The sequence below is a fragment of the Rana temporaria genome, chromosome 12, assembly GCF_905171775.1.
Source record: "Rana temporaria chromosome 12, aRanTem1.1, whole genome shotgun sequence".
NCBI lineage: Eukaryota > Metazoa > Chordata > Amphibia > Anura > Ranidae > Rana > Rana temporaria.
In genome coordinates this window covers 97,052,984-97,080,899 of record NC_053500.1, presented here as the reverse complement: position 1 = coordinate 97,080,899, position 27,916 = coordinate 97,052,984, and the positions used below count along the sequence as shown (strand labels likewise).

Below are 27,916 nucleotides of genomic sequence, written 5' to 3'. Positions count from 1 at the left end.
AAGGGGTTTGTCATATACTTTCCCCTCTTGGCCCATCTCTTCCCCCATGAGTTTTGACTCTGGTGCTCTCGGTTCTTCAGGAACCTTCCTTTGGGAAACATCAGAGAGATTTTCTCTTGACACTATCTCAGAAGGTGGCCCCTTTAGTGGCCTTTACCTCTGTTAGAGGGGTTTCTGAGTTGGCGGTCTTGTCTTGCAAGCCGCCATGCTTGATCCCCCATAAGGATTAGGTGATGGTGCGCCCGCGACCTTCCCTTCTTCCGAAGGAGGTTTCGGCCTTTCATACTTTAGGCGTGGTACGCGCTTTGCGGGTATACCAGCCTACTACGGCTCCATTTCGGAGCTTCTGACTCTCTTTTGTGTCGGTGTCTGGTCCACAAAAGGGCCTGGCGGTCTCGTCGACCACCATTTCTCGGTGGATCGGGCAGGCCGTCATACAGGCCTATGCTCCTAAGGGCGGGCCCCCCTTTCCGGTCACGGCACTTTCGACCAGGGCAATTGGTGCTTCCTGGGTTTTTTTTTTTCGACATCATGCGTCGGTCTCACAGGTGTGCGAGGCGGCGATTTGCTCGTCCGTTCACGCTTTTTCCAGAATTTACATGGTTGCTGTGAGTGCCTCTTATGATGTTTTTTTCAGCCGCTAGTTTTTGCCGGCGGCTGTTTAAAGTTGCACCTCCTCCGTTGAGGAGCTCTGCTTGTTTTGGGGTGAAGTTAAAATTGTTTTTACTGATATATTTCCCACCCCTCGTTTTTTGACACTGCTTGGGGACGTCCCACTTGTCAAGATTTAAGGAGCTGTGTCCGTCCATGGACGATAAGAGAAAATAGGATTTTTTGTACTCACCGTAAAATCCTTTTCTCTGAAGTCCATGGACGGACACAGCTCCCACCCCTCCTTTTTAGGTTTGTACTGCTTGTTACGAACTGAGGCTGCAAGCTGCAGTGAGGAGGGTTATGTCTGGAGGGACCGCCCCCTGGGCGGGGCTGTTCAACTCTGTTAATGTAACATGTATTTAACTATTTAACATGTTTCTGCCTAGTCCTCTCCTGTAAACAGGGAACATAACCCACTTGTCAAGATTTAAGGAGCTGTGTCCGTCCATGGACTTCAGAGAAAAGGATTTTACGGTGAGTACAAAAAATCCTATTTTTCCTTTACAACTCCAGGGTCACTAAAGGAATTTTTTTTTTTTAGCTAAATAGCTTCCTTTACCTTACTGCAGTCCTGGTTTCATGTCCTCATTGTTCGTTTTTGCTTTGATGTTGCTGTAAATCCTCTTTGTTCTGGACACTTCCTGGTTGTCTCTTTCCTGATCACCACAGTACTGGGAGATTTCTCACGGTGGTCACTAATCAAGGAGGTGTGATTACTATGTGTAAAACGAAACTGGATTGGTGCTGAGGAGTTTTAGACAAAGTATCACTGCTTTCTATTGGCTGACTGCCCTCTAGTGTCTCTCTGTACATCAGAGAACCAGCAAACAACAGCAAAAACTAAACTAAACTGAAGGCACATTATATGATTGGGTTTTTATCCATTTTTAATCATATTTAAAAGGAATCCGTTAACTATTATGTCTCTATTCCCTGTAAACAGTCATTTCAGCTAAACAAATGTTTTCCTTTAGTGACCCTTTAAAGGAGTTCTCTAAGCTAAAACTTTTAACCCCCGCTGTGCCCGGGCTGTAAAACTATACAAAATAAACTTTCACTTACCTGCCTACGATCCCCCGTTGTTCCGTTATCGCCGCCCGTGCTCCGGTTCCTGTCAGCTTCCTCTTCCTGCGGGTCGGTGACTCACTGTGCGCTCAGCCTATCAGCGGCCGCGGCGGGACATTGCTGCGGCCGCTGATAGGCTAAGCGCACGGTGAGTCACCGACCCGCAGGAAGAGGAAGCTGACAGGAACCGGAGCACGGGCGGCGATAACGGAACAACGGGGGATCGTAGGCAGGTAAGTGAAAGTTTATTTTGTATAGTTTTACAGCCCGGGCACAGCGGGGGTTAAAAGTTTTAGCTTAGAGAACTCCTTTAAGCCTGAAAAAGAAAACTGGTATGCTATAATATGACACGTTTGCTTTTAGGTTTAAAGCTGCATGTAGTCACATGGAACAATTACGATTTTTATGGACCGTCTCAGCGACTGCATACATTAGCAACACATATTTTGTCTGTGGAATGTGTTTTTTTTTTTTTTTTTATTATTCGTTTGCCTTGCAATACAACAACCGCACACCAATAAGATTGATTTTTACCTTTAACCACTTAAGGGCCGCCTCCTGCACATATACGTCGGCAGAATGGCACGGCTGGTCACAAGCACGTACCTGTACGTCCTCTTTAAGTGCCCAGCCGTGGGTCGGGGGCACGCGCCCGCGACCCGGTCCAAAGCTCCAGGACCCACACACCGCTGGAGTCCCACGATTGGTCCCCGGAGCTGAAGAACGAGGAGAGCTGTGTGTAAACACAACTTCCCCTTTCACTGTGGCGCTGTCATTGATCGTGTGTTCCCTGATATAGGGAAACACAATCAATGATGTCACACGTTCAGCCCCGCCCCCTACAGTTAGAAACACATATGAGGTCACACATAACCCCTTCAGCGCCCCCTAGTGGTTAACTCCCAAACTGCAATTGTAATTTTCACAGTAAACAATGCATTTATATAGCATTTTTTGCTGTGAAAATTACAATTGTCCCAAAAATGTGTCAAAATTGTCCAATGTGTCCGCCATAATGTCACGGTCATGAAAAAAATCGATGATCGACGCCATTAGTAGTAAAAAAAAATTATTAATAAAAATGCAATAAAACTATCCCCTATTTTGTAAACACTATAAATTTTGCGCAAACCAATCGATAAACGCTTACTGCGATTTATTTATTTATTTATTTTTTACCAAAAATAGGTAGAAGAATACGTATCGGCCTAAACTGAGGAAAAAAAAGTATTTTTTTATATATTTTTGGGGGATATTTATTATAGCAAACAAAAAAAAATATATAGCATTTTTTTTCAAAATTGTCGCTCTATTTTTATTTATAGCGCAAAAAATAAAAACCGCAGAGGTGATCAAATACCACCAAAAGAAAGCTCTATTTGTGAGAAAAAAAGATGCCAATTTTGTTTGGGAGCCACGTCGCTCCAACCGCGTAATTGTCAGTTAAAGCGACGCAGTGCGAATCACAAAAACTGGCCAGGTCCTTTACCTGCATTTTGGTCCGGGTCTTAAGTGGTTAAAGGACTACATTTAAAAGTAAACTGGGAGGGAAAAAAAACAGTGTGAAATTACTACCAGCTCCATTTCTTTTTTGTACATCACGGAACACAGAGCTGCATTGTAATAACTATGGGTTATAGGCCTACCTTTAGGTGATGGACACTGGCACACCCAAGACAGGAAGTCCCATCCCCTATATAACCCCTCCCATACCGGGAGTACCTCCGTTTTTTCACCAGTGTCTAAGGTGTTGGTCACGGTTAAAGAACCATACAACCAGGTCCATCCAAAGAGCCATTAAGGCCAAAGTGGGTAGTACCCGGGCCTTGGAAAGGAAGAGCAAAGTTTTGCCTGTAATGCTTCTCTTAGAAGAGCTGCACCCAGGAAACCAGAGCTTTGATTATGTTCCAGATAACAAAGTTTTGTTCTGGCTGGGTGTGATACAGGTCCAGGGGAGCGGAAGCCCTATTAAGGAACCCGGTCCCTGAAGGTTTTGTATATAGCCTGCCGTGATGGGTGAAAATTGTGTCTGACTGTTTTTATCAGCAGAGTCCTGCGGCAGGAGAGGTAAGTGAAGATTCCTAAGGAACTGTGTGTTCACATATGGATTTCTTCTTTCTGTAAAGTGTACTGCCTAAAATCCGCCACTTGAGGGTGTGTAAGCTACATACCTGGTTCATGCTCCCCTGTGTGTCGCTGCAGTCCAGCAAGGTGGTGTACAGGCTTCCTCCAGGTGCAGTTCAGCCATAAGGGATAATGTTCAGGGGGATTGTATATAAGGCTGCAGCTTGCAATCCCCTGGCAATCGGCGGTCCCGGTCTTATCCCTGAACGCTCTCTTCCTCCCCCTTCGGGGGTCCGGCAGAGTTCTCCCTCCTCCTTCTCCCACAGGAGGTTCAGGCATTTGAATACTCAGGCGTTCCAGTGAGAGAAGGAGGGGGCGTGGTGGTGTGCGTGACTCGGCATCCACGAAGCACACAACGCAGGACTGATCACCATATTTAAGCTGTGCTTTCTAGGATGCTGTAAACTGACGGAGGGACACGGGGGGCATCTTAGTGGTGTGATACAGGCACTCTGAAGTGACACATTTGCTAGCGTCAGTTTAAACAGTGGATAGCAGCTTTTTTGCTGGGCTATAGTTTAGCAGTGGATGCGTTTGTTATAGTACCTCTGCCTTTGTGCTTAGGACTATTCATTTCAGAAGTTCAGGGGCAAAAGATGCTAAAGCGGGGGCTAATTCCTCAAAAAAGCCTAAAGCATTGCCATCAGGTTCTGAGGATCCTAGACAGGCCTCCACAGTACCATCCTCCCCAGAAAAAAAAGAAGTGTCTGACCAGGGTAAGCCATCGGGACTGTTAAGTGTGGCAGCCGTTTCCAACCCCCCAGGTCCTGCCCTTTTTACAGAGGAAGCACTCTCCTCAGCCCTCATGTGATTGGAAGAGAAATTAGCGACTTTAATCGCATTCTCTTCCCAGGATGGAAAGAAGCGCGGTAAGTCTCCCCCACTCCAGAGCATCAGGCTACAGAGCAGCACTGGCCAGTAGGGGATGAGTCATCCTCTGAGGATTAAGAAGAGGGACAGACTGATAATTCCTCGTCTGAGGATTCAACTGTGGGGGAGCCCTTTTCAGCCTCACAAACTGAAAAGCTGCTAGTGCAATCCCTTACAGAGATGGTTCATTCAGCATTTAAATTGCCTGTAACAGAACCAGTGGAAAGGCCTGTTTGTTCCTTGGGCTCTTTGAAGGACCCACAGGCCGTTCATGCCTTTCCTGTCTTTTCTGTTTTATCCCATGGAAGAGAAATTCACCAAGAAGTGGAGTGTGCCAGCAGTTGACGCTGCGATCTCTTGTATGAATAAAAGTCTAACTTGTCGAGTGGACAATGTTCAGATGTTCAGTGATCTAACAGATAAAAGGCTGGAATCTTTGCTGAAAACCAATTTTTCTTTGGCGGGTGCTGTAGCTCAGCCTGCAATGGTAGCAGTAGGCATTTTTCAATCTCTAAAGGACCATGTGAAGAAGATACTCAGGATTGTTCCTGCTCGGCAAGCCCAAGACTTAGCTGATCTGCCAAGAGCTTTGTGTTTTGCAGTTGACGCTATTAAGGATTCTATTCATCAGGCCTCGTGCCTTATGCTCCTGTTGGTGCATATGGATAGAATCCTGTGTTTGAAAAATTGGTCTGCCGTGGCGCCATGCAAAAAGCTTTTGGCCGGGTTTCCGTTTCACGGAGAACGTTTGGGGATGATTTGGATGAATACATCCAAAAGATTTCTAGTGGAAAGAGTACTATTTTACCTGTTAAAAAGGGGAGTAGGCGACCTTCTTTTAAGTGAGACTCCTCTCCTGCACCAGGGACGTCAGCCTCTAGGCAGTCACGACGGCCTTCTCCATCAGGGTCAAGAGGGAAAGCTCAAGGTCAGGCCCAGGGAAACGAGAAGCCCTGGGGGTGCAAACCTATTAAGCAGAGCCTCAAAGCCTCCTTATGAAGGGGCGCCCCTGCTCAATCGAGTGGGGGGGAAGGCTTCTGCAGTTCTCAGGAATCTGGCAGGAGGAGATCCAGGACAGATAGGTCATCTCTATTGTATCTCTGGGTTACAAAGTAGATTTTTGAGAGCCTCCACCGCCTCATTTTCTGAGATAAAGCGTTCCCAAAGATCCGGTAAAAAGAAAATCTCTGTTTTTGGCAGTAGAACAGCTGTCGTCTCAAGGGGTAATCATAGAGATTCCCCCAGAGGAGCATGGGTTGGGGTTTTATTCAAATCTCTTCACAGTGCCAAAGCCAAATGGGGATCTCAGACCTATTCTAGATCTAAAAAGATTAAATCAATTCCTAAATGTCCGCTCCTTCCGCATGGAGTCATTCCGGTCGGTAGTCTCCACACTGCGGGGGGAGAACTGTTGGCTTCAATCGACATCAAGGATGCGTATCTGCATGTGCTAATTTTCCCCGCCCACCAGAGGTTCCTACGGTTCGTATTAGAGTATCACCATTATCAGTTTGTAGCCTTGCCCTTCGGTCTGGCAGTAGCACCCCAGGTGTTTACGAAGGTTCTGGCCCCGCTTTTGGCCAGGCTACGAGCTTAGGGTATAACTATTATAGCTTACCTGGACGATCTACTACTGGTAGATCAGTCAGTAGCCCGCTTGAACCAGGGGGTGCTCAGCACAGTCCAGTATCTTCAGGACTTGGGTTGGATTCTCAATTTGGAGAAATCCTTCCTACACCCAGCAAAGAGGCTGGAGTACTTAGGTCTGGTCATAGATGCAGACCAGAGGAAAGTTTTTTTTGCCCCAGGCAAAGGTCAGCTCTTTGAGAGAACCGGTCCAGTTGATCACGGAGAAGAAGGATCCCTCCATTCGCCTTTGCATGAGGCTGTTGGGGAAGATGGTGGCTTAATTCGAAGCCGTTCTGTATGTCCAGTTTCATTCGAGACTGTTGCAGAATAGTATCCTTTCCGTCTGGAACAAAAAGATCCAGGCGTTGGACTTTCCTATGTGCCTGACCCCAGGGGTTTGTCAGAGCCTCAGTTGGTGCCTAAAAATCTGATAAAGAGTAAGTTGTTTGCTCTGGTTACATATAAGGTGCTCACAAGGGATGCCAGCCTTTCAGGTTAGGGAGTAGTCCTGGAAGAAATGACTGTCCAGGGCAGGCAGTCCGAATCCGAGAAGGCCTTGCCCATCAACATTCTGGAAACTTAGCTGGCGCACCTGGCCCTAAAGACCTGGATGCTCAGCTTGCAGGATTGTCTTGTCAGGATTCAATCTGACAATGCCACAGCAGTGGCCTATATAAATCACCAAGGGGGTACCAGGAGTCACGCAGCCCAGAGGGAGGTGAACCATATCCTGGCCTGGGCAGAGAGCCATGTTCCTTGCATATCTGCAGTCTTCATTCCAGGGGTAGAGAATTGGCAGGAGTTGGCCCCGGGGCAGTGGTCTCTTCACCCCAACATCTTTCTGGCCATATGTCAAACATGGGGGACCCTGGACGTAGATCTATTGGCATCCAGGTTCAACAGGAAGGGGAACAACTCTGTGGCGAGGACAAAGGGATCCACTCGCATTCAGGGGGGATGCGTTGCCATCTTCCTGGGATCCGTTTTCTCTGATTTATACGTTGCCTCCAGTTCAGCTGTTACTGAGACTTCTTTGCAGGATGAAGGTGGAAGTAAAGCCAGTAGTTCTTATAGCTCCGGCATGGCCCAGACGGTCCTGGCATGCGGAAGTCGTAAAGATGGCTGTGGGGGACCCGTGGGCCCTTCCACCTTGTCCAGACCTGCTCTAGCAGGTTCCAATATTCCACCCTTCCTTACAAACTCTATGTTTAATGGTTTGGCTGTTGCATCCCACATTCTAAGGAATCGGGGGGCCTTCTGGGCTGGTAGTATCTACCATGGTTAGTGCTAGGAAACCAGCTTCCAGAGTCATATACTATAGAGTCTGGAAGGCATATGTGTCCTGGTGCGAAGCCAAAGGTTGGCATCCTCATAAGTATGTCATAGGTAGAATTCTTCTTGCCTTTCTACAGTTAGGCGTAGAAATAAAGCTGGCCTTGAGTACCATCGAAGGTCCGTTCTCTGCCTTATTAGTATTGTTTCAAAGACTGCATTCTTTGGTTCGGGCCTTTATTCAGGGGGTAATGCGGCTCAGTCCACCAGTGAAGTCCCCTTTGTGTCCATGGGACTTAAATTTGGTTCTGTCGGCATTGCAGAAGCAACCCTTTGAGCCTTTACACCATATTCCCATAGTCCTTTTGACTAGGAAGTTTGGTTTTTCCGGCAGCTATATCCTCTGCTAGAAGGGTGTCAGAATTAGCTGCTCTTTCTTGTAAAGAGCCATATTTGATCCTTCATAAGGATAAGGTAGTGTTACGGCCTCATCCATCTTTTCTACCTAAGGTAGTGTCAGATTTTCATTTGAACCAAGATGTGGTTCTCCCTTCATTTTTTCCAGAATCTCGTTCCGCAGAAGAGAAGTCATTACATTCCTTGGATGTAGTGAGAGCAGTTCGTTTATCTGAAGGCGACTGCTCAGATTTGAAAAATGTATGTTTTTTTTTGTGCTGCCAGAAGGTCCCAGGACGGGACAGGCAGCATCGAAATCTACTATTGCCAAGTGGATTCGACAGGTTATTCAGGCTTATGGTTTGAAAGGGAGAATTCTGCCTTTCCAAATTAGAGCACATTCTACCAGAGCAGTTAGTGCTTCTTGGGCAGTGCATCACCAAGCCTCCTGGTCTTCAGTCCATACATTCACTAAATTCCATCAGTTGGATGCAAAAGGACATGAGGATATCGCCTTTTGGGCGCGGTGGGCTGCAGTATAGGTCCTCTCGTCTGATGGCACCCTGCTTTATTTGGGTGCCATCAGATGGCATTGCTTTAAGACATCCCATAGTTACTGTGCAGCTCTGTGTCCCGTGATGTACGAAAAAGAAAATGTTATTTTTATAACGGCTTGCCTGTAAAATTATTTTCTTGGAGTACATCACGGGACACAGAGGTCCCATCCCTCTTCTTTGGATAATTATTGCTTATGGGAGGGGTTATATATCGGAGGGAACTTCTTGTCTTGGGTGTGCCAGTGTCCATCACCTAAAGGTAGGTTAATAACCCATAGTTATTACTATGCAGCTCTGTGTCCTGTGATGTACTCAAAGAACAGGATTTTCCAGGTAAGCTGTTATAAAAATCCTATTTCTCTTATCGTCCATGGATTGACACAGCTCCTTAAATCTTGACAAGTGGGTTATGTTCCCCGTTTACAGGAGAGGACTAGGCAGAAACATGTTGGATAATTAAATACATGTTACATTAACAGAGTTGAACAGCCCCGCCCAGGGGGCGGTCCCTCCAGACATAACCCTCCTCACTACAGCATGCAGCCTCAGTTTCGTTCTACCTAGCGAAGGAGAAGGACGTATGGCTCCCTTTAGGCCCAGCGACCTGAGGAGAATTTTTTTTCCTTTCAACTGTCGGCTGAGAGACAGGCTGAATAATATAGATCCTTGTAGTCTACTCAGTCTGACCAGCAAGCGTGGGCACACCTTTGCAAAGAGGCTGGTTCTGCCACGCCATACCCCATGACTCCGGGGGTGGCCAGTGAGCTTTGCTCCGAGGTCCTCATATGACTAGGCTGTGGTGTTGTCTCACTCAGTGGACCGGGACGACAGCTACCTCCATTGCGGTTGTAGGTCTGTCGGGAATGTGTCAGCTGTTCTTTTCCTCTCCACACGCCGTGTGCTGAGAGCAGTCGGCAGCGCTGGGCAGTTTCCTCCTTAGGTGAGTCCTCTGGGTACCCCTGGTCAGCGCAGCATGGGGTGAGAGGCCCTGAAAAGAGTCCTAGGAGCTTCAGGTTATTGTAAGGACAGGTGGAGGCTGCATGATGATGTACCTACATGTCATACATACACACTATGTAAATGTTTTAATATTTGGAGTTTGTACCTGGATCCTTCCCACAACATGCTGGTGGTAGCACCTGGGATTCCCACAGAGGCTTTTATTGTTGGCCTTGGACACTTTTGTGCCAGGATGCGGGCGGACTGCAGACGGGCAGGGGTTAAGAGTGCCCCCGTTATCCCCTGGGGAATGCTCTGTTATGGAGCCGCGGACCAGGTACCTGGGTCGGTGCAGGATAAGGCATTTATGGATGCGCTTCTTACTGCTGTAAGGGACTCTCCTAAGCTGGATAGTGCAGCTGGGTTTCCGCCGAGGGCTCTGTCTTTTTTTGGATCACACAAATCAGACCGCTCTGTGTAGGTTTTTTCCTTCTGTGCCCTTCTTTGTTAATTTCTTGGATACGGAATGAGAAAAGCCGCAGAGGGCTTTTGTAGTCCCTCACCGCCGGGCGGTTCAGTGCCCCTTTTGAGGAGAGCCCTTTCAAGAGGTGCGCTTCTTCTCCGGTGGTGGACCCTCCGGGTGTCATGTATAGGTGACCATTCTTCCTATTGTGGGAGGCTCCGCTTGTATGGATCTGACTGATAGAAGATCTAAAGTACTGACCCTTTCCATGTTTACCATGCTGGGGTCTGTCTTGCGGCCTATTGTGGGCACTACTCTGGGGTCTCAGTCACTCACGAAGTGAAAATTTTGCACCAGACAGTGGATGAGCACCGACTCTCTCCTGAAGTTATTAGGCTAGCGGACCAGCTGGTCCAGGGCCTCATATAGGTCTGTGATGCTTCATTGAATGCTGCACCCTTGTTATCCAGGGCTTCTGTTTCAGAATGGTTTTATGCACACAGTGGTGTAGTGGTTAACTCCATTACTTGGCAGCAAGAGAGTCATTGGATAGAGTCTGAATAGACTCCCTGTGTCTGCGTGGGTTTACTCCAGTTTCCCCCAACGGCATGTGTGCATACACCTACATAATATACATACACACTGTGTGTGTATTATTTATGGGCAACCCTCCCAGGCCATCAAAGGCCCAGCTGGGGGACTAATTCGTCCCTGGGTGCGTAAGCCGATCACGCCGGCACCCTAATCCTGCCAATGTAGGTGCGCCCGCCTCCTTCCCTTCTTCCGAAGGTGGTTTTGGCCTTTTGCCGGAATAAGGACATTGTTCTTCCATCCTTCTGTCCTCGCCCCGGCGCATCCTACGGAAGTTGCCTTTCATACCTTTAGGCGTGGTACACGTTTTGCAGGTGTACCAGCCTGCTACGGCTCCATTTCGGAGATCTGACGCTCCTTTTGGGTCGGTGTCTGGTCCACAAAAGGGCCTGGCGGTCTCGTCGACCACCATTTCTACAGGCCCTATGCTCCTAAGGGGCGGGCCCCTCTTTCCAGTCACGGCACTTTCGGCCAGGGCAATTGGTGCTTCCTGTTTTTTTTTTTTTTTTTTTTTTCATGCGTCGGTCTCACAGGTGTGCGAGGCGGCGACTTGTTCGTTTGTTTAAATTTGCACCTCCTCCGTTGAGGAGCTCTGCTTGTTTTGGGGTGAAGTTAAAATTGGTTTTACTGATATATTTCCCACCCCTCATTTTTGACACTGCTTGGGGACATCCCACTTGTCAAGATTTAAGGAGCTGTGTCCGTCCATGGACGATGAGAGAAAAACGCTGTATAATCCTTTTCTCTTAATCCATGGACGGACACAGCTCCCACCCCTCCTTTTTAGGGGCTGTTCAACTCTGTTAATGTAACAAATTTAATTATCTAACATGTTTCTGCCTAGTCCTCTCCTGTAAACAGGGAACATAACCCACTTGTCAAGATTAAAGGAGCTGTGTCCGTCCATGGACTCAAAGAAAAGGATTTTACGGTGAGTCCAAAAATCTTTTTTTTTTTTCTCAGGCGTGCAGCATTGGTGGCTAAAAAAAGGGAGGGAAGCAAGCGCGTGCCCCCTCTATTCCAAACCAGTCCTAATGCCTTTTAAAAGAGAAGTAAAGGTTCCCCCCCCTATTCTTGCCTCGGTGGATGGAGCATCAGACTGATGCTGCATCTGTCCCACAGCGTCTCTGCACTGAGAACCGAGCCACCAAACACCGCCGATGGCTCGGTTCTCACTCCTCCCCGAGCAGAGTGATGCTGACTCTCAGTCAGCATAGCTTGTGCTCTACTTCTCAGCGCTCATTGGAGCGTGGAGCGAGTGTCTCGTTGAGACTTCCATCAATCGGGGAAGCTGGCGGATCAAAACTTGGAAGTCGGGATGACGCGCTGCTCTGACTGATGGCAGTGATGTCGGTGGACTTCAGAACGCTTTCCGCTGAAAACGGGTCACAGGAGTGCAAAACTAATTGCACTCCTGTGACCCATAGGAGAAGCCCAGCCTAAAAAGCTCAGGCTGGACTTCTCCTTTTAAAATTGGACAGGTACCTTACCAGCTGGCTAAGCTTCCCTCCCTTGCAAATTAATATTGTTACAATGTTTAAGGACATGGGCCTTTTCCCCACCTCTGCTGCTCTAAAGATGGGATTAATAGTGTAGGGACTAATAGTGCAATCTGGAAGCCACTTTTATAATAGGGGGCATCCAGATATCCACTCCTTTGCAAGGGGAATGAGTACAGGTTTTTTATATGAACCATTTACCTATACACATAAAGAGTTGGGAGTGAATGAACACGCCAATCTAAAATTAAAATTAATAAACTAAAACCAAAATGCATAAATACATTTTTCCTTAGGCCCCTTTTCACATGGACGGACTGTTCTGTCTCAAGGACATAAATCTAAACCTCTTTGTCCCATAAACTTCAGATACCATATTTCTTTGATCTCAGTTTTATTAGAACAAGCCCGGTGAAACTACAAAATAGGGGAAATAGACATCAATAAGTACAATAAATACATATTTTCCAAAGAATGGTGGCTGGTTCACTTCCTGTGAAGTTTCTACCCAGAATTCCCTGCTTACTAACCACTTCCTTAACTACACATACAGTAAATCAAATGAACAGAACTGCAGCAATACCAAAAAAGAATGCTAGATGGAGCCTGCACTCCACATATGATTGTCTTATGTAAATTACAATCCTTACATGTAATTTTAACACAGATACAAATAATCAGCATAAACATCTGGTGGACAGAACATGGACCGTTCAGATCTGCCTGTCAGTTTTTCCGGCTGACCTGAACGGATGCTCCATACATCTCTATGGAGCAACGGATGTCAGCGGTGACATGTTCGCTGACATCCAATCCAACCCACTCCGCTAAATCCAGATGGATGGAAACCCTTTTTTCCATCCGTCTGGAGGATCGGATCTGATGAAAACTGACTCTACCGTCCATTTTCATCCGATCTGCACAGTGTGCAGAGACGGACTTGTCATCCGACGGCTCAGTGGGTATCAACGATGCGATCCCTGCTGAGCAAGCGGATGTTTAAAAACAGATGTGAAAGGGCCCTTATTGTATAATGGAAGACATAGGATAGCAATCATCATGGATGGGTTATATGTTGCATTCAGGTGATTGGACACTGGCAAAGCCACTCAAAGCTTTGACACACCCCACATAATCCATCCCACCACACAATCATCAGTTTTTTGCTAGTGTCCTTGGTGATGTGGGAGAGAATATAGTTATTAGTAGGAACAGTGATTTCTTCTAGCAAGTTGTAAACTGCACCAGGCCGCTGCGGCAGAGGGTGTCCGTTTTCCGGATCAGTGAGGACTGTTCTTGGATCCCACATGAAGACTGGAACAGGACGGACTTATGACATTGTGACTACCTTGGACACAGCAACAGGTGTTGCTCCTAGGTATCTGATACAGCCGTGGGGTGTTTTACAGGTCCAGGGCTGAGGCCCACCTGTGAAGCAAGGGGGATTGGGCTTGAGGCTCCCTAGAATAGGCCTGACCGAAGTGTCAACAAAAAGACAAAGGATGGGGGATATACATTTCTATTTGACCATATATCAAATGCCTATTCACCAATTAGGTGTTTGCCCACTAACCAAAGCACTGCATATGCAAAAAAGAAGCAGACACCCCCTTATGGTAAAGCTCCCAAAGGTAGTGAACAAGCGGTTAATGAGGCAAAACACTAGGCTTATTTGAGTAGGTTTAAAAGCATATATGTAATATATCAAAAAGTATTAAATGAGTATAGTAACTCATGTAGACAACACAGTATGACGACCTACGTCACATCACCAAACCAATTAAAACCAATGTCACCATTAAATGTCCGGACAAAAAATTATCTATGTGAAACACACAGATCGGTGCGGCGCCCCACAATGCAACACAGTATTGCCGAAGTGTATAGCTCAAATACATCCCAGGGCTCACCTTATTCTCCTACTGCTCTACATAGATCACATTTGTGTGCAAGTAAACTGAGCTGATTATCTTTTCTGAAGAGCGTTTTTATTTTAAAGTGTAAGTTTACTACCTTCACAGAAAAATCTGTAAGATGAACTTGCACAGGAGACCCCCTCCTCACAACCCTAACCCCCCCCCCCGTCTTGCTGACCTGCAGCGTGGCAATCTCCCGTTCTGAGCCCTGCAATCGTTGCCTCACCGGACCAGGGCTTAGAAATCCCCTTGCGAGTAGTTTTAAATAACTTTTTTTCCTTTTAGAAATGTAATTTTGTGCAGAGACTTATAAACATGGGAAACATGCGCTACTTTACAGGCATACTATAGACACCCCCCAGGTACGACATTTAAAGGAATATTTCACTTTTATTGTTTCACTTTAAGTATCATTAAAATCACTGCTCTCATGAAAACAGATGTTTTTAAAACTTTTTTTGCATTGATGTATGTTCCCTGGGGCAGGACCCGGGTTCCCAAACACTTTCTGACAATAACTTGCATGTTAACCTTTAAAATTGTCACTTTTGAGTTTTCATGTTCGTGTCCCATAGACTTTAACGGCGTTCGTGTTCGAACAATTTTTTTGCCTGTTCACATGTTCTGCTGCACCCATTCAGCCTCACCTGCCAGCAGTCCCCCCACCCCCTGCCGAGACAGCCTCACACTAGCCCTCAAGCTTTTTTCAAGACATTGGATATATCATGTAATACAGTGAAGGCAGTAATTATCAACAGTGACATTGCCAAGAACTGGACGTTCCTCCAAAATTTATGAAAAGAGAAGAAAACTGGTCAGGGAGGCTGCCTATAGCAACATTAAAGGAGCTGCAGGAACATCTGGCTAGTACTAGCTGTGTAGTACATGTGATGATAATCTCCTGTATTCTTCATATGTCTGGGCTATGGGGTAGAGTGATGAGACGGAAACCTTTTCTTAAAAAGAAAAACATCCAAGCCCGGCTAAATTTATCAAAAACGCATCTGAAGTCTCCCAAAAGCATGTAGAAAAATTGTATGGTCTTTTATGAAACCAAGGTTGAACTTTTTGGCCATAATTCCAAAAGATATGTTTGGTGCAAAAACACTGCACATCACCAAAAGAACACCATACACACTGTGAAGCATGGTGGTGGCAGCATCATGCAGGGTTGTTTTTTTCTTTAGCTGGAACAGGGGCTTTGTCAAGGTAGATGGCATTCTGAACCATTCCCAATACCAGTTAATATTGGCACAAAACCTTCAGGCCTCTGCTAGAAGGCTAAACATGAACGGGAACTTCATCTTAAAGCATACATCCAAATCAACAAATGAATAGCTTCACCAGAATGAGATTAAAGTTTTTTAATGGCCCAGCCAGAGCCCAGACCTGAATCGGATTGAAAATCTGTGGTGTGATCTGAAGAGGGCTGTGCGCAGGAGATTCCCCCGCAGTCTGACAGATCTGGAGTGTTTTTGCAGAGAGTGGGTAAATATTGTCAAGATGTACCATGGTAAGGCCCCTTTCACACGGGTGGATAAAATTCAGCTTTTAGCTGCAGCTAGATGGAGTTATCTACCACACTTAAACTCACACAATTTCACCTGTGGATAGTGGCAACGAGGAAAGAAAAACAGGAAGCAATGTTCCAACGCAGCCACATGTAAACGCTGATAATCGCAATTTACAACTGCAAGTGATTACTATTCCTGGAGTCTTGGAATTTCAAAATAACAAAACATGCTTTTAACAGCGCTAAGACTGTACTGTAATAAAATCAAGACGCTTCAACAAAGTATTAGTTTAGAGGTCAGACAGAAAAAAGGAACTTATTCTGCACTATGGACAACCTAATAGGGTGGTGGTGTTAAGCTGCTGCCCCCAATAAAACTACCAGTGAAGTCGGCAATGAATAGTGTGAAGGAAATGGGTATGGCGCTGCTTAATTTATGGTAGTGTGTATTTTTTTTAAATACACTTCAACTTATTGTGCTGAAGACAAACGTCTTAGTCCTGATGAATCAAAGGCAAGTTCGGCATTGTGTGTTCGCAAACGAACCGAACATATAGGAGTGTTCGCAGAAAATTAAAAGTAAATACCACCTTAGATGGTTTTTGACAATTACTTTATTAACCACTTACAGATGGGAAGAATTTCCTCCTTAACCGCTTCCAGCCCGGCCTATAGTCATATGACGGCCGCAGGAACCTTTCGTCCCTCCAGGCGGCCGTCATGTGACGACCTGGGATTCCCGCAGTGTGGAGCGCGCTCGCCGCATTACTGGGGACCCAATGCGTGTGCCCGTCGGCCTCGATGTCCAACGGGCACCCGCGATTGCTCGTCAGAGCCAGGGACGTGGATCTCTGTGTGTAAACAGAGATCCACGTCCTGTCAGGTGAGAGGAGACCGATGGTGTGTCCCTTGTACATGGGGACACCGATCGGTCAACTCCCCCCACAGTAAGAATCACTCCCTAGGGAACACAACCCCTTGACCGCCCCCTAGTGTTAACCACTACACTGCCAGTCACATTTATACAGTAATCCGTGTATATTAATAGCACTGTTCGCTGTATAAATGTGAATGGTCCCAAACAGTAAAGTGTCCGATTTCTTATTTATTTTTTTACCAAAAATATGTACAGTGGGGCAAAAAGGTCAGCCACCAATTGCACAAGTACTCCCATTTAAAAAGATCAGAGAGGCCTGTAATTGTCATCATAGGTATACCTCAACTATGAGACAAAATGTGGTAACAAATTCAGACAATCGCATTGTCTGATTTGGAAAGAATTTATTTGCAAATTATGGTGGAAAATAAGTATTTGGTCACCTACAAACAACAAGCTTTCTGGTTCTCACAGACCTGTATCTTCTTCTTTAAGAGGCCCCTCTGTCCTCCACTCATTACCTGTATTGATGGCACCTGTTTGAACTTATCAGTATAAAAGACACCTGTCCACAACCTCAAACAGTCACACTCCAAACTCCACTATGGTGAAGACCAAAGAGCCGTCGAAGGACACCAGAAACCAAATTATTGACCCTGCACCAGGCTGGGAAGACTGAATCTGCAATAGGCAAGCAGCTTGGTGTGAAGAAATCGGCTGTGGGAGCCTTAGGCCCCGCGATCAGAGAGGCCTCGCGGTCGCCTAGTTTACCTTATAACAGAGTCGTCTCTTCTAGTTGCAGACATCCCTGCCACCAGCGCAGCGCCGAGTGACATAGAGAAAACCGGCCGCGAACATGACATGCGGTATCAGCAGCAAGCAGGGGGATCGGAGCTCATTGAGATCTCCGTCCAGATAGAGATGGATGAGCTGGGCGTATTACAGCCACCTCTGACACTTCCCCCCTCCCCCTGCTGCCCGCAAAGCCAATAAGAGGAGAGGAGCTGCTTATACTCCTCCCCTCCACCCATCCTCTCTTCTTGTGTCTGCCCCGCCCACTCTCCCCGACAGACATTGTTCTGCTGCCTAAGAGATGTGGGCGGGAAGATTGAAACTAAAGTCCAGCAAACAGAAAAGAAAGATGGAGTCTGTCTGATCCATCCATCCAATCCCTCCTGCCTCCAAGTGAGTACATTGTACACTGATGTAGGGGGTGCCCTTCTTTCCCTTCTCTCTCTCTCTCTCTCTTCACCCTTCTATCTATCTTTCTTTCTTTCTTCCTCTCTCCCTTTGTCTGTCTATCTATCGGTCTGTGTCTTTCTTTCTTTCTTCCTCTCTCCCTTTAGCTATCCATCTGTCTATCTGTCTATCTTTCTATCTTTCTTTCGTTCTCTCTCTCTCGCTCTCTCTCTCTCGCTCTCGCTCTCTCTCTCTCTCTCTCTCTCTCCCCGTTATCTATGTCTCTTTCTTTATCACTCCCTTTTATCTATTTATCTATTATTTTTCCCTTCATCCTTTCTTTATTTATGTCTTTTTTATTTTATTTTTTTAACTCTCCCTTCATCTTTCTTTTCTTATTTATCTATCTATCTATCTATATATCTATCTATCTTTCTTTTTCCCTTCATCATTTCTTTCTTTCTTTCTCCCTTCATCCTTCTTTTTTTTTTTCTTTGTCCCTTCATCCTTCTTTCTTTTTTTCTTTCTCCCTTCATCCTTCTTTCTTTCTCCTTTTTTTCTTTCTCTCTTTTTTTTTCCTTTCTCCCTTTTATCCTTTTTTCTTTCTTTCTACCTTCATTTTTCTTTCTTTCTTTTTCTCTTCATCCTTTCTTTATTTCTTTCTTTCTCCCCCTATATCTATCTATCTTTCTTTTTCCCTTCATCCTTTTTTTTTTCTTTCTTTCTCTTTTTTTTTCTTTCTCCCTTCATCCTTCATTTTTCTTCCTTTCTCCCTTCTTTCGTTCTCTATCTATCTTTCTTTTTCCCTTCATCCTTTCTTTCTTTCTTTCTTTCTTTTTCCATTCATCCATCCTTTCTTTCTTTCTTTCTTTTTCCCTTCATCCTTTCTTTCTTTCTTTCTTTCTTTCTTTCTTTCTTTCTTTCTTTCTTTCTTTCTTTCTTTCTTTCTTTCTTTCTTTTTCCCTTCATCCTTTCTTTCTTTCTCTCTTTTTCCTTTCTCCCTTCATCCTTCTTTCTTTTTCCCTTCATCTTTCTTTCTTTCTTTCTTTCTTTCTTTCTGTCTTTCTCTCTTTCTTTCTTTCTTATCTCCCTTCATCCTTTCTTTTTCCCTTCATCCTTTTTTTTTTTTCTTTTTTCTCTTTCTTTCTCTTTCTCCTTTCATCCTTCTTTCTTTTTTTCTTTCTTTCTCCCTTCATCCTTCATTTTCTTTCTTCCTTTCTCCCTTCTTTCGTTCTCTATCTATCTTCTCTTTTTCCCTTCATCCTTTCTTCTTTCTTTCTTTCTTTCTTTCCTTTCTTTCTTTCTTTCTTTCTTCTTTCTTTCTTTCTTTCTTTCTTTCTTTCTTTCTTTCTTTCTTTTTCCCCTTCATCCATCCTTTCTTTCTTTCTTTCTTTTTCCCTTCATCCATCCCTTTCTTTCTTTCTCTTTCTTTCTTTTTCCCTTCATCCTTTCTTTCTTTCTTTCTTTTTATATTTTCTTTCTTTTTATATTTTCTTCTTTTATTATATTTTCTTTCTTTTTATATTTTCTTTCTTTTTATATTTTCTTTCTTCTCCCCTGACCATTCCAGTCTCCTTACTCAATCCCCATCTCCTACCACTCCCCCCCTTTTTCAACCCTCCTACTCCCCTACCCCCCGTGGTTCCCAGCCCCATCCCCCACTCACATTTTTTCAGGGGCTAAGGAAGAACCCAGAGGCAGAGCATCTTACTATTTCTGCTGCTTGTGGGTGGGATGTGTGCTGCACCAATCTCTGCTGACCCTCCTCTCCTATTCATCCCATGTGATTGCTGCAATACACATCCCACACACACAAGCAGCAGCAGTAATAAGATGTTCCACCTTGGGGTCCTTCCTTAACCCTTGCAAAGTGCTGCAAGAGAGAAAAACTCTGGAGGGGAAGGTAGAGGGGTAGTTGTCATTCTAGTGTATATTTAGCCCAGTGACAGCCTGCCAAAATAGGTGGGATCTGTGAGAGCAGCTTCCCTGTGCAGCTCTGCTTGAGTAGACCATATCTGTAACATTCATTACTGCCCCTGTACTGTGTCCACTTACCTACCTCCTGTACTGTGCCCTCCTGCTCCCCCCTGTACTGTATCCTCCTGCCCCCTGTACTGTCCAGTTACCCTCCTGTACTGTACCCTTCTGACCCGTGTACTGTCCTTCTACCCTCCCCCTATACTTTACCCTACTAATAGTTTATTTTTATCGATCGCTGTCATTATTTTTCTCATTATGGGCGTGAGTGGGGCCTCATGTCTTAGTTTTGCCTAAGGGCCTCACAAATCCTAGAGCCGCCTCTGAACACACTTACACCACCAGGGACTCAGATCCTGCAGTGCCAGACATGTCCCCCTGCTTAAGCCAGTACATGCCTGGGCCATCTGAGGTTTGCTAGAGAGCATTTGGTTTATCCAGAAGAGGTTTGGGAGAATGTCATATGGTCAGATAAAACCAAAGTAGAACGGTTTGGCAGAAACACAACTCATCGTGTTTGGAGGAGAGAATATGCTGAGTTGCAACCAAACACCATACCTACTGTGAAGCATGGGGGTGGCAACATCATACTTTGGGGCCGTTTCTCTGCAAAGGGAACAGGATGACTGATTCGTGTACATGAAAGAATGAATGGGGCCATGTATCGTGAGATTTTGAGCAACGAAGGAGTGGCTTCATAAGAAGCATTTCAAGGTCCTGGAGTGGCCTAGCCAGTCTCCAGATCTCAACCCCATAGAAAAACCTTTGGAGGGAGTGAAAGTCTGTGTTGCCCAGCGACAGCCCCAAAACATCACTGCTCTAGAGGAGATCTGCATGGATGAATGAGCCAACATACCAGCAACAGTGTGTGACAACCTTGTGAAGACTTGCAGAAAACGTTTGACCTCTGTCATTGCCAACAAAGGATATATAACAAAGTATTGAAATTAACTTTTGATATTGACCAAATATTTATTTTCCACCACAATTTGCAAATACATTCTTTCCAAATCAGACAATGTGATTTGAAAATGAATGGTGATCAAGATAAATATGCCCTCCTGACTTCCCACCGTTGCGCTAACTGAAAAAAAAAAACACAAAAGGATACTAGCTGCCGCTTCAAATGAAAATAGTGTGAAATAAATATAGTGACTACCAAACCCACGTCAGTGTCATCAATATTAAGCAGCGCTTAATTAGATAAGTGTAAAATATTCAAAAAATTGATATGCAAACACAAATGAATAGATACAAAAATAAATGTAACTATTGCAACAATAGCTTTCAAAAATTGAATGTGAAAAGCTATAATGTATATAAAGAACCAGTGAAAAAGCAAAAAAGTTCATAAGTGATAACAGATTTTGTAATCTTCAGAGTCTTCCACCACACCAAATGTTTTCAGTGATTCCTCCACCCATCAAAATGACCGGAACAATATGCCTCACACTCGCGTGTTTTGGCAAACAGGCATAAAACAAAACCTCTCAAATAGGTTTGGACAGGATACCGTTCCCAACAGTGTGATCCAAATGCTCCACATAAATAAGAAAAAAAGGAAGTGCACAATAGTGTAATACCGAATGGTCAGTTTTAATAAAACACCACACACAAATCTTCAAAGGTTGCACTTTAAAATAAAGCAGTGAATCACAGCACATAAATCTTCCTTAATATCCTTAACTGGTGTAAACAATTGTCAAGGCGGACCTGCGATCAGCCAGGGGATTCTCACCACTCCACCGCACTGCAAACCCTCTTTGGAAACTTTCTCCCTTGATTTCCGATCAAGCTTGTTGCGCCACACGTATAGATGAATCACGTCGGTTCAGATGCTAGTTGTGTGACCACGCCCCGACATGTTTCGTCACAAGGGACTTACTCATGGGATTGGATACACAACTGTTGATTACTCGCTTATATATTGATCATTCTGATAGGTACACTGGCCTCGATTGGATTGCGCACCGCAAACACTCCGGGCGGAAGCAGCGCTCACTAAATGGCTGAATAAAAATGTTGGTTATAAACACAACACTTTATATAGATAAAAATCATTTAAAATGGATATGAAAATCTATATCGGAGTTTGGGTTAATAGTAACCCTTTCCAAAGATAGCAACAAATCAGCAGTATCTTTAAGATAAGCCTTTGTATCTCGTACACTTGGTTGAAGAAAATTATCAAGAACCTTGTGACTAAACATGTCGGGGCGTGGTCACACAACTAGCATCTGAACCGATGTGATTCATCTATACGTGTGGCGCAACAAGCTTGATCGGAAATCAAGGGAGAAAGTTTCCAAAGAGGGTTTGCAGTGCGGTGGAGTGGTGAGAATCCCCTGGCTGATCGCAGGTCCGCCGTGTTTACACCAGTTAAGGATATTGAGGAAGATTGATGTGCTGTGATTCACTGCTTTATTTTAAAGTTGTTTTGTGAGTGCAACCTTTGAAGATTTGTGTGTGGTGTTTTATTAAAACCTGACCATTCGGTATTACACTATTGTGCACTTCCTTTTTTTCTTATCATTTATGTGGAGCATTTGGATCACACTGTTGGGAACGGTATACTGTCCAAAACCTATTTGAGAGGTTTTGTTTTATGCCTCTTTGCCAAAACACGCGAGTGTGAGGCATATTGTTCCGGTGAGTGGCCATTTTGATGGGTGGAGGAATCGCTGAACACATTTGGTGTGGTGGAAGACTCTGAAGATTACAAAATCTGTTATCACTTATGAACTCTCATCACTTATGAACTTTTTTGCTTTTTCACTTTATAAATAATTTTTTCATGGGTTCTTTATATACATTATAGCTTTTCACATTCAATTTTTGAAACCTATTGTTGCAGTAGTTACATTTATTTTTGTATCTATTCATTTGTGTTTGCATATACAGTTTTTTGAATATTTTACACTTATCTAATTAAGCGCTGCTTAATATTGAGGACACTGAAGTGGGTTTGGTAGTCACTATATTTATTTCAGACAATGTGATTGTCTGGATTTGTTTTCCACATTTTGTCTCTTAGTTGAGGTATACCTATGATGACAATTACAGGCCTCTCATCTTTTTAAGTGGGAGAACTTGCACAATTGGTGGCTGACTAAATACTTTTTTGCCCCACTGTATCGGCCTAAACTGAGAAAAAAATGTTTAAAAAAATTGGATATTTATTATAGCAAAAAGTAAAAAATATTCTTTATTTTTTTTTCAAAATTTACATGTTTTTGTTTTATAGCTCAAAAAATTAAAAAAGAATGCAGAGATGATCAAATATCACCAAAACAAAGCTCTATTTATGGGGAAAAAAAGGATGTCAATTTTGTTTGGGAGCCACATCGCACGACCGCGCAATTGTCATTCAAAGCGTGACCGTGCTGAAAGGCGAAAATTGGCCTGGGCAGGAAGGGGGTGAAAAATGCCCGGTTTAAGTGGTTAATGTTCAAGGCCTTTTTGCGATACGGCACTTTAACTGACAATTTTGCAGTTGTGTGATGTTGTACCCAAAACAAATTGACATACTTTTTCTCCCACAAATAGAGCTTTCTTTTGGTGGTATTTGAGTAAATTTTTTTGTGCTGAAAATGCCCCTTTCTTCTTCTGCTTATACCTGAGTCACCTTTTTGGCCTAATCTCCCAGACTTTGGGGACCCGGTGCCGGCCCCACTCTTCCTCTTCAAGCGTGCACAGTTTGTTGTCTGGGGGAACCTACGGCCGGGGAGCACCCAATTTTTCAAAGCCGGGCACCCCTTCCATAGACTCCCATGTTAAAACATCAGTCTAGTCTTGGACACAGTGAGGTATGCTCATGGACACAGTGAGAGCACAGTGAGGCATGCAGATGGACGACCCTAGGCTTATACTCGAGTCAATACGTTTTCCCAGTTTTTTGTGGTAAAAATTAGGTGCCTCGGCTTATATTCGGATCGCTTATACTCTAGGTATATACGGTAGTATTGATATTTTGAAGATGTTGGGATGGGCTGATAGTTGTGCCATTGATTTTGACAGAGAGATCAAGGAAGGTGGAGAAAAAATAAGTTTGGTATTTGATAGATTAAGTGGTGTGAATCCAGACTGAGTAGACTGCAGGAGTGAGCTGAGGGGGTAGAGAAATTGATTTAAATGCCATCAGCATAGAGATGGTATTTGAAGCCATGGGAGGCTATCAGCTGACCCAGGGAGGAGGGTGTAAATTGAAAATGGGAGATGCTCAAGAACAGAACCTTGGGGGACCCTAACAGAGAAAGGAAGAGAAGAGGAAGTAGAGTTGCAAGTAACACTAAAGGTGCAGTTGGATAACGTAGGAAGAGAACCGAGTAAAGAGGTACAGTTACAGAGACCAACGGCATGGAGTTTTTGGAGGAGGAGGGGGTGGTCAACCGTATCAAAGGCAGCAGAAAGGTCCAAGAGTGGGAGTACAGATTAGTGTCTTTTTTAGTAGAGCAGTTTTCTGTGGAGTGTTGAAGACTAAATCCAGACTAAATCCAGACTGAAGGGGATTAGGAAGGCTATTCTCTGCAAGGTGGTTTCTCAGTCGGTTGTAGACCAGATGTTTCAATTACTTTGGATTAAAAAGGGGAGCAAGGAGATGGGGCGTAGGTTGTTAAGATTGGTTAAGTCCAGTGAAGACTTTAAAAGTATGGGGCTGACTAGTGCATGTTTTAGAGAGTTGGGGAAGATGCCAGAAGCAAGAGTGATATTGAAGATGTGGATTAGAGAATGTAGAATAAAGACAGAGGGTGAACATAGTGTTTGCGAGGGAACAGGGTCCAGAGGGCAGGTGGTTAGTTGGACATTAGCAAGTAGTTAAGCAACCTCGTCTATAATGGTGGGGTTGAATGAGGGCAGTAATGGTTGTACCTGTGGGCTTGAAGTGTAAAGAGTGAAAGGTATCTGAACAGCAGGGATCTCCTTACACACATTGTTTCAATCTTCTGTTTGAAGTGATTGGCAATCTCCTGGGCAGTGAGTGAGTTAGTGGGTGGAAGACGAAGGCGAGATGATGAACTCCTAATTTACAATTGTACTTTCTTATATACTGAAATAGAACAAGCATAAGTGAATTCAGAACTCCTATTTTGCATTACTTGTTCTGGGTCATTTACTCGGGAAGTACTAATCTCAGAGGGTTAGAGTGAAAGTGCAGAAAATGGCATTTTCATAAGAGGGTAAGCAGTGACAGTCTGAGCCGTTTCTCTCATGAATGATCTTTTAAGCAGGATTACTTATCACATACCCCTACATACATATAACCATTACATGTGGTAATCTAAAGGCAAATAATGTATACCTGTACTTGCTATAAAAAAAAAAAAAAGGGTCATAGAAATGGGCTCCAACCAGAAATGTTGACTTTAGAATTACATGTATGTCTGGAAAGGTGAAGTTTTCATATATTTCCCTTGTTTACAGAAGCGCTATCGAGCTGTCTATGATTATAATGCAGCAGATGAAGATGAGGTGTCCTTCCAAGATGGTGATACAATTATCAACGTGCAGCAGATCGATGAGGGGTGGATGTACGGAACTGTTGAGCGCACCGGGGACACGGGCATGCTTCCTGCCAATTATGTTGAAGCCATCTGAACAGAAGAACATGCTTTCTCTTTCTCACAGAAAATCATGAATCATTCCAGTGCATTCCTCTCCCAGCAATGGGAAGGATTGGCTCCAATTCTCTTTATAGCATTCTCTCTTGAAGGCCTTTCAACTGTCCTTTGTTGGAAGAAGAGAAAATTTACCTCTGGCTTGATCTTTTAGACACTGGAGGGACCACATTAGGCAGAGGTCTCCCTCTTCAAAACCTCCCTTCTTTATTTTATTTTCTGTCTGACTGACTTGTTTATGCGCTTTGCACTATTATAAAAAATACTTTTACAGGTTATAAAGGAGCGGACCAGTCACTGGGACATATCCCCTCCCCCCCCCCCCCCCCTTTTTTTTTTGCCTTCTCCATCATTCTACTTTGTGAATTTCTAAGCTGAAACTGAGAAAAAAGTCTGACCATTTAAAATATGGCTTGCCAATTTGTAAAGGTTTCTCTTTTTTTTGTTTTTAGATGGGAACAGTTAGCCTCAAGTAGCTTACATAGCTAAATTAAGAAGTTCAGTATAGAAATAATACAAGGATGTATAATGCTTGTACACCTCACTAATAGCTTCAGATAGACCTTTGGCAGTGGCACGTCAACTTGCAGGACTTCCCATTATTTCTTCTTGGCTTACCCTGAATACTGAAACATTAGTTGTAAATCTGTTAACTCTGGCTGGTTTAAGAATGGTTAAACATGGGCTTAAGTTGAGGTGTGGTCCTGGGAACCCTAGGGATATCACTGATGTGGAAGGATGGCAAATTTTTCATACTGGTATTCATTATGGACAACAGTCTTTTAAAGCAGACACCAGTAAGCACCCTCTGTTCTCTCTAAAAAGCACCTCTGACAGTCCACAATATCAACTGTTGTGATTAACCTTTCCTTACCAGAAATTTAAAATATAAATTTAGTATAGTGGAAAAATAAACGGCTTGAAAGATTTAATTATAATATTGTTAAAGTACTTAATTTACATTAATTTTTGTTTTCCACCAGCTTGATATGTTTTATAAATTTGTGTATATATCTTTTCTTTTCCATTTTGTTAGGCCACAGTTGAATTCAGGAGAAATGAGAAGAATTAAGAAATTTTTCATTGTGAAATTGAACAAATGTGGAGTTCACAAAGTTCATTTTTTGACCCTTGCGTATCTAACTTTTCCCTAGTGACACCATCCATTGCCTTTAAAGTTTTTTGTAGTGGATAAAGAACCTCTACTGTAGGTTGTCTGGTGATAGAGAGGTGCATTTTTGCCTTGTGGCACAAAGCCTAATGTGATTTAGTGCTGTGCTACATTTTGTTTCAGCAGTCTGTGTGAAATATTTCTGTTAGTGAGTTTCAAGGTGCAGCTGTTTCTATGATACATTTACTTAGTAAAAAGAACATCGGTCTTCTGGCGCCAACTTACTACACGTGTTTATTTTACCATATGCCATTTGAGCCAAAAATCTGCTGCCTTTTGCTTTATCTGCCTTATATACTCTAATATATTCCCTCTCAGGCTTTATCAGTTCATGGTCTGTCGTAGTGCATTTTGATGTAATGGTGCTCTCAGACAAAAGCTGAGCTTGAGAAAGGAGGCAGACTGCAGCATTGAGTATCAAGCACAAGTCATTCCAGTATTCCTAATATTACATTTAAAGCACAATTACAATTGTAGTAACTGGAACACAATGTGAATACCTGTGGAGGGACAGATAATTCCACAAAACACCTGAAAGAAATGCTATGTACATTCCTTTATATGCAGTGTAACATATTTCAGAATCAGAAGTGCTAGATGGTTTTATATGTGTGGTAATGAAAGAGCTGTATTTCTAAAAAGAGACACAAACACTATACATATAGCTTATTGGCAATGGTGGAATTGCAAGTATCTTTATGCCCAACGACTGATCATGAGCACATTCTCTTCTAATTGGACCAAATTCTTTTCTGTCCTCCCTCATTCAATGCACTTTTACTATTACTCTAGTGCGGGATTGTAGAATGCAGACATCATGTCCCCACATGTCTTCACCCCCCCTCCCTCTGCAGCCTTACAGTCTTGTGTATGTATCAATCATTCCTTAACCTACTTTTTTCATTTTATTTTCTAATTAATATTATCCCTAGCTGGAAAAGCCTTTGTACCAAATTGCTTGGGCCTATAATCATTTAAAAAGAAACAATCATGCAGCTACCAAGAGAAGCTTTCTCAGTTTACCTTAAATTTAAAATAAAATAAAAGTATCATTTTTAACTGTGATGTCATTGTGTTTTCATTTTGGTAGCAAGTCGAGGTGTTTTTTTTCACTTTGGCTAAAATTTAGAAAAAATACTATACACTTTTTTTGGATTATTATTATTATTGTACAATACAGTACCCATGAATGCTATGCAGGGATGTAGGGTTATGCTGCCCCCCCTTCAGGAGACTGGACACTGGCAAAGCATTCAGGGCAGTCCTACATAACTCCTCCCAATACAACACATTTTTTTTGCTAGTGTCCTTGGGAGAAGCCAAATTATGTTTTGCTTTACTCCATTCACGTCTCAACAAGCTTAATGTGACCATGTCGGTTGGCAACACATTTAGTTGCAAATTCTGGTGGCGATACTTGTGTTGTAAGCTGTGCAGGGGTAAAGTCAACATCATTTTTAAAATTGCCACCCTATCTTGGTTCGTACTGCACATGTTCATGCCGTTTTACTGAACACAAGCTTGAAGACTGCACCCACACTACCAAGATCAGTTGGATGTCCTTGGGCTCCATGCTTCCTTTGTGACAAGGGCGCGTCTACATCTTCAT

The 27,916-nt window shown here is 43.9% G+C and overlaps 1 protein-coding gene across 1 annotated transcript in view; it reads left to right on the top strand.

The window, feature by feature from the left end:
• Positions 1-27,366, top strand: part of LASP1 (LIM and SH3 protein 1) — a 271,510-nt gene extending 244,144 nt beyond the window's left edge. The window contains exon 7 of the mRNA XM_040329778.1: positions 24,943-27,366. Within this exon, the coding sequence (XP_040185712.1) occupies positions 24,943-25,116 (174 nt within the window). The 3' untranslated portion in view covers positions 25,117-27,366. The remainder of the gene's footprint in view (positions 1-24,942) is intronic.
• The last annotated feature ends 550 nt before the right edge of the window (positions 27,367-27,916 follow it).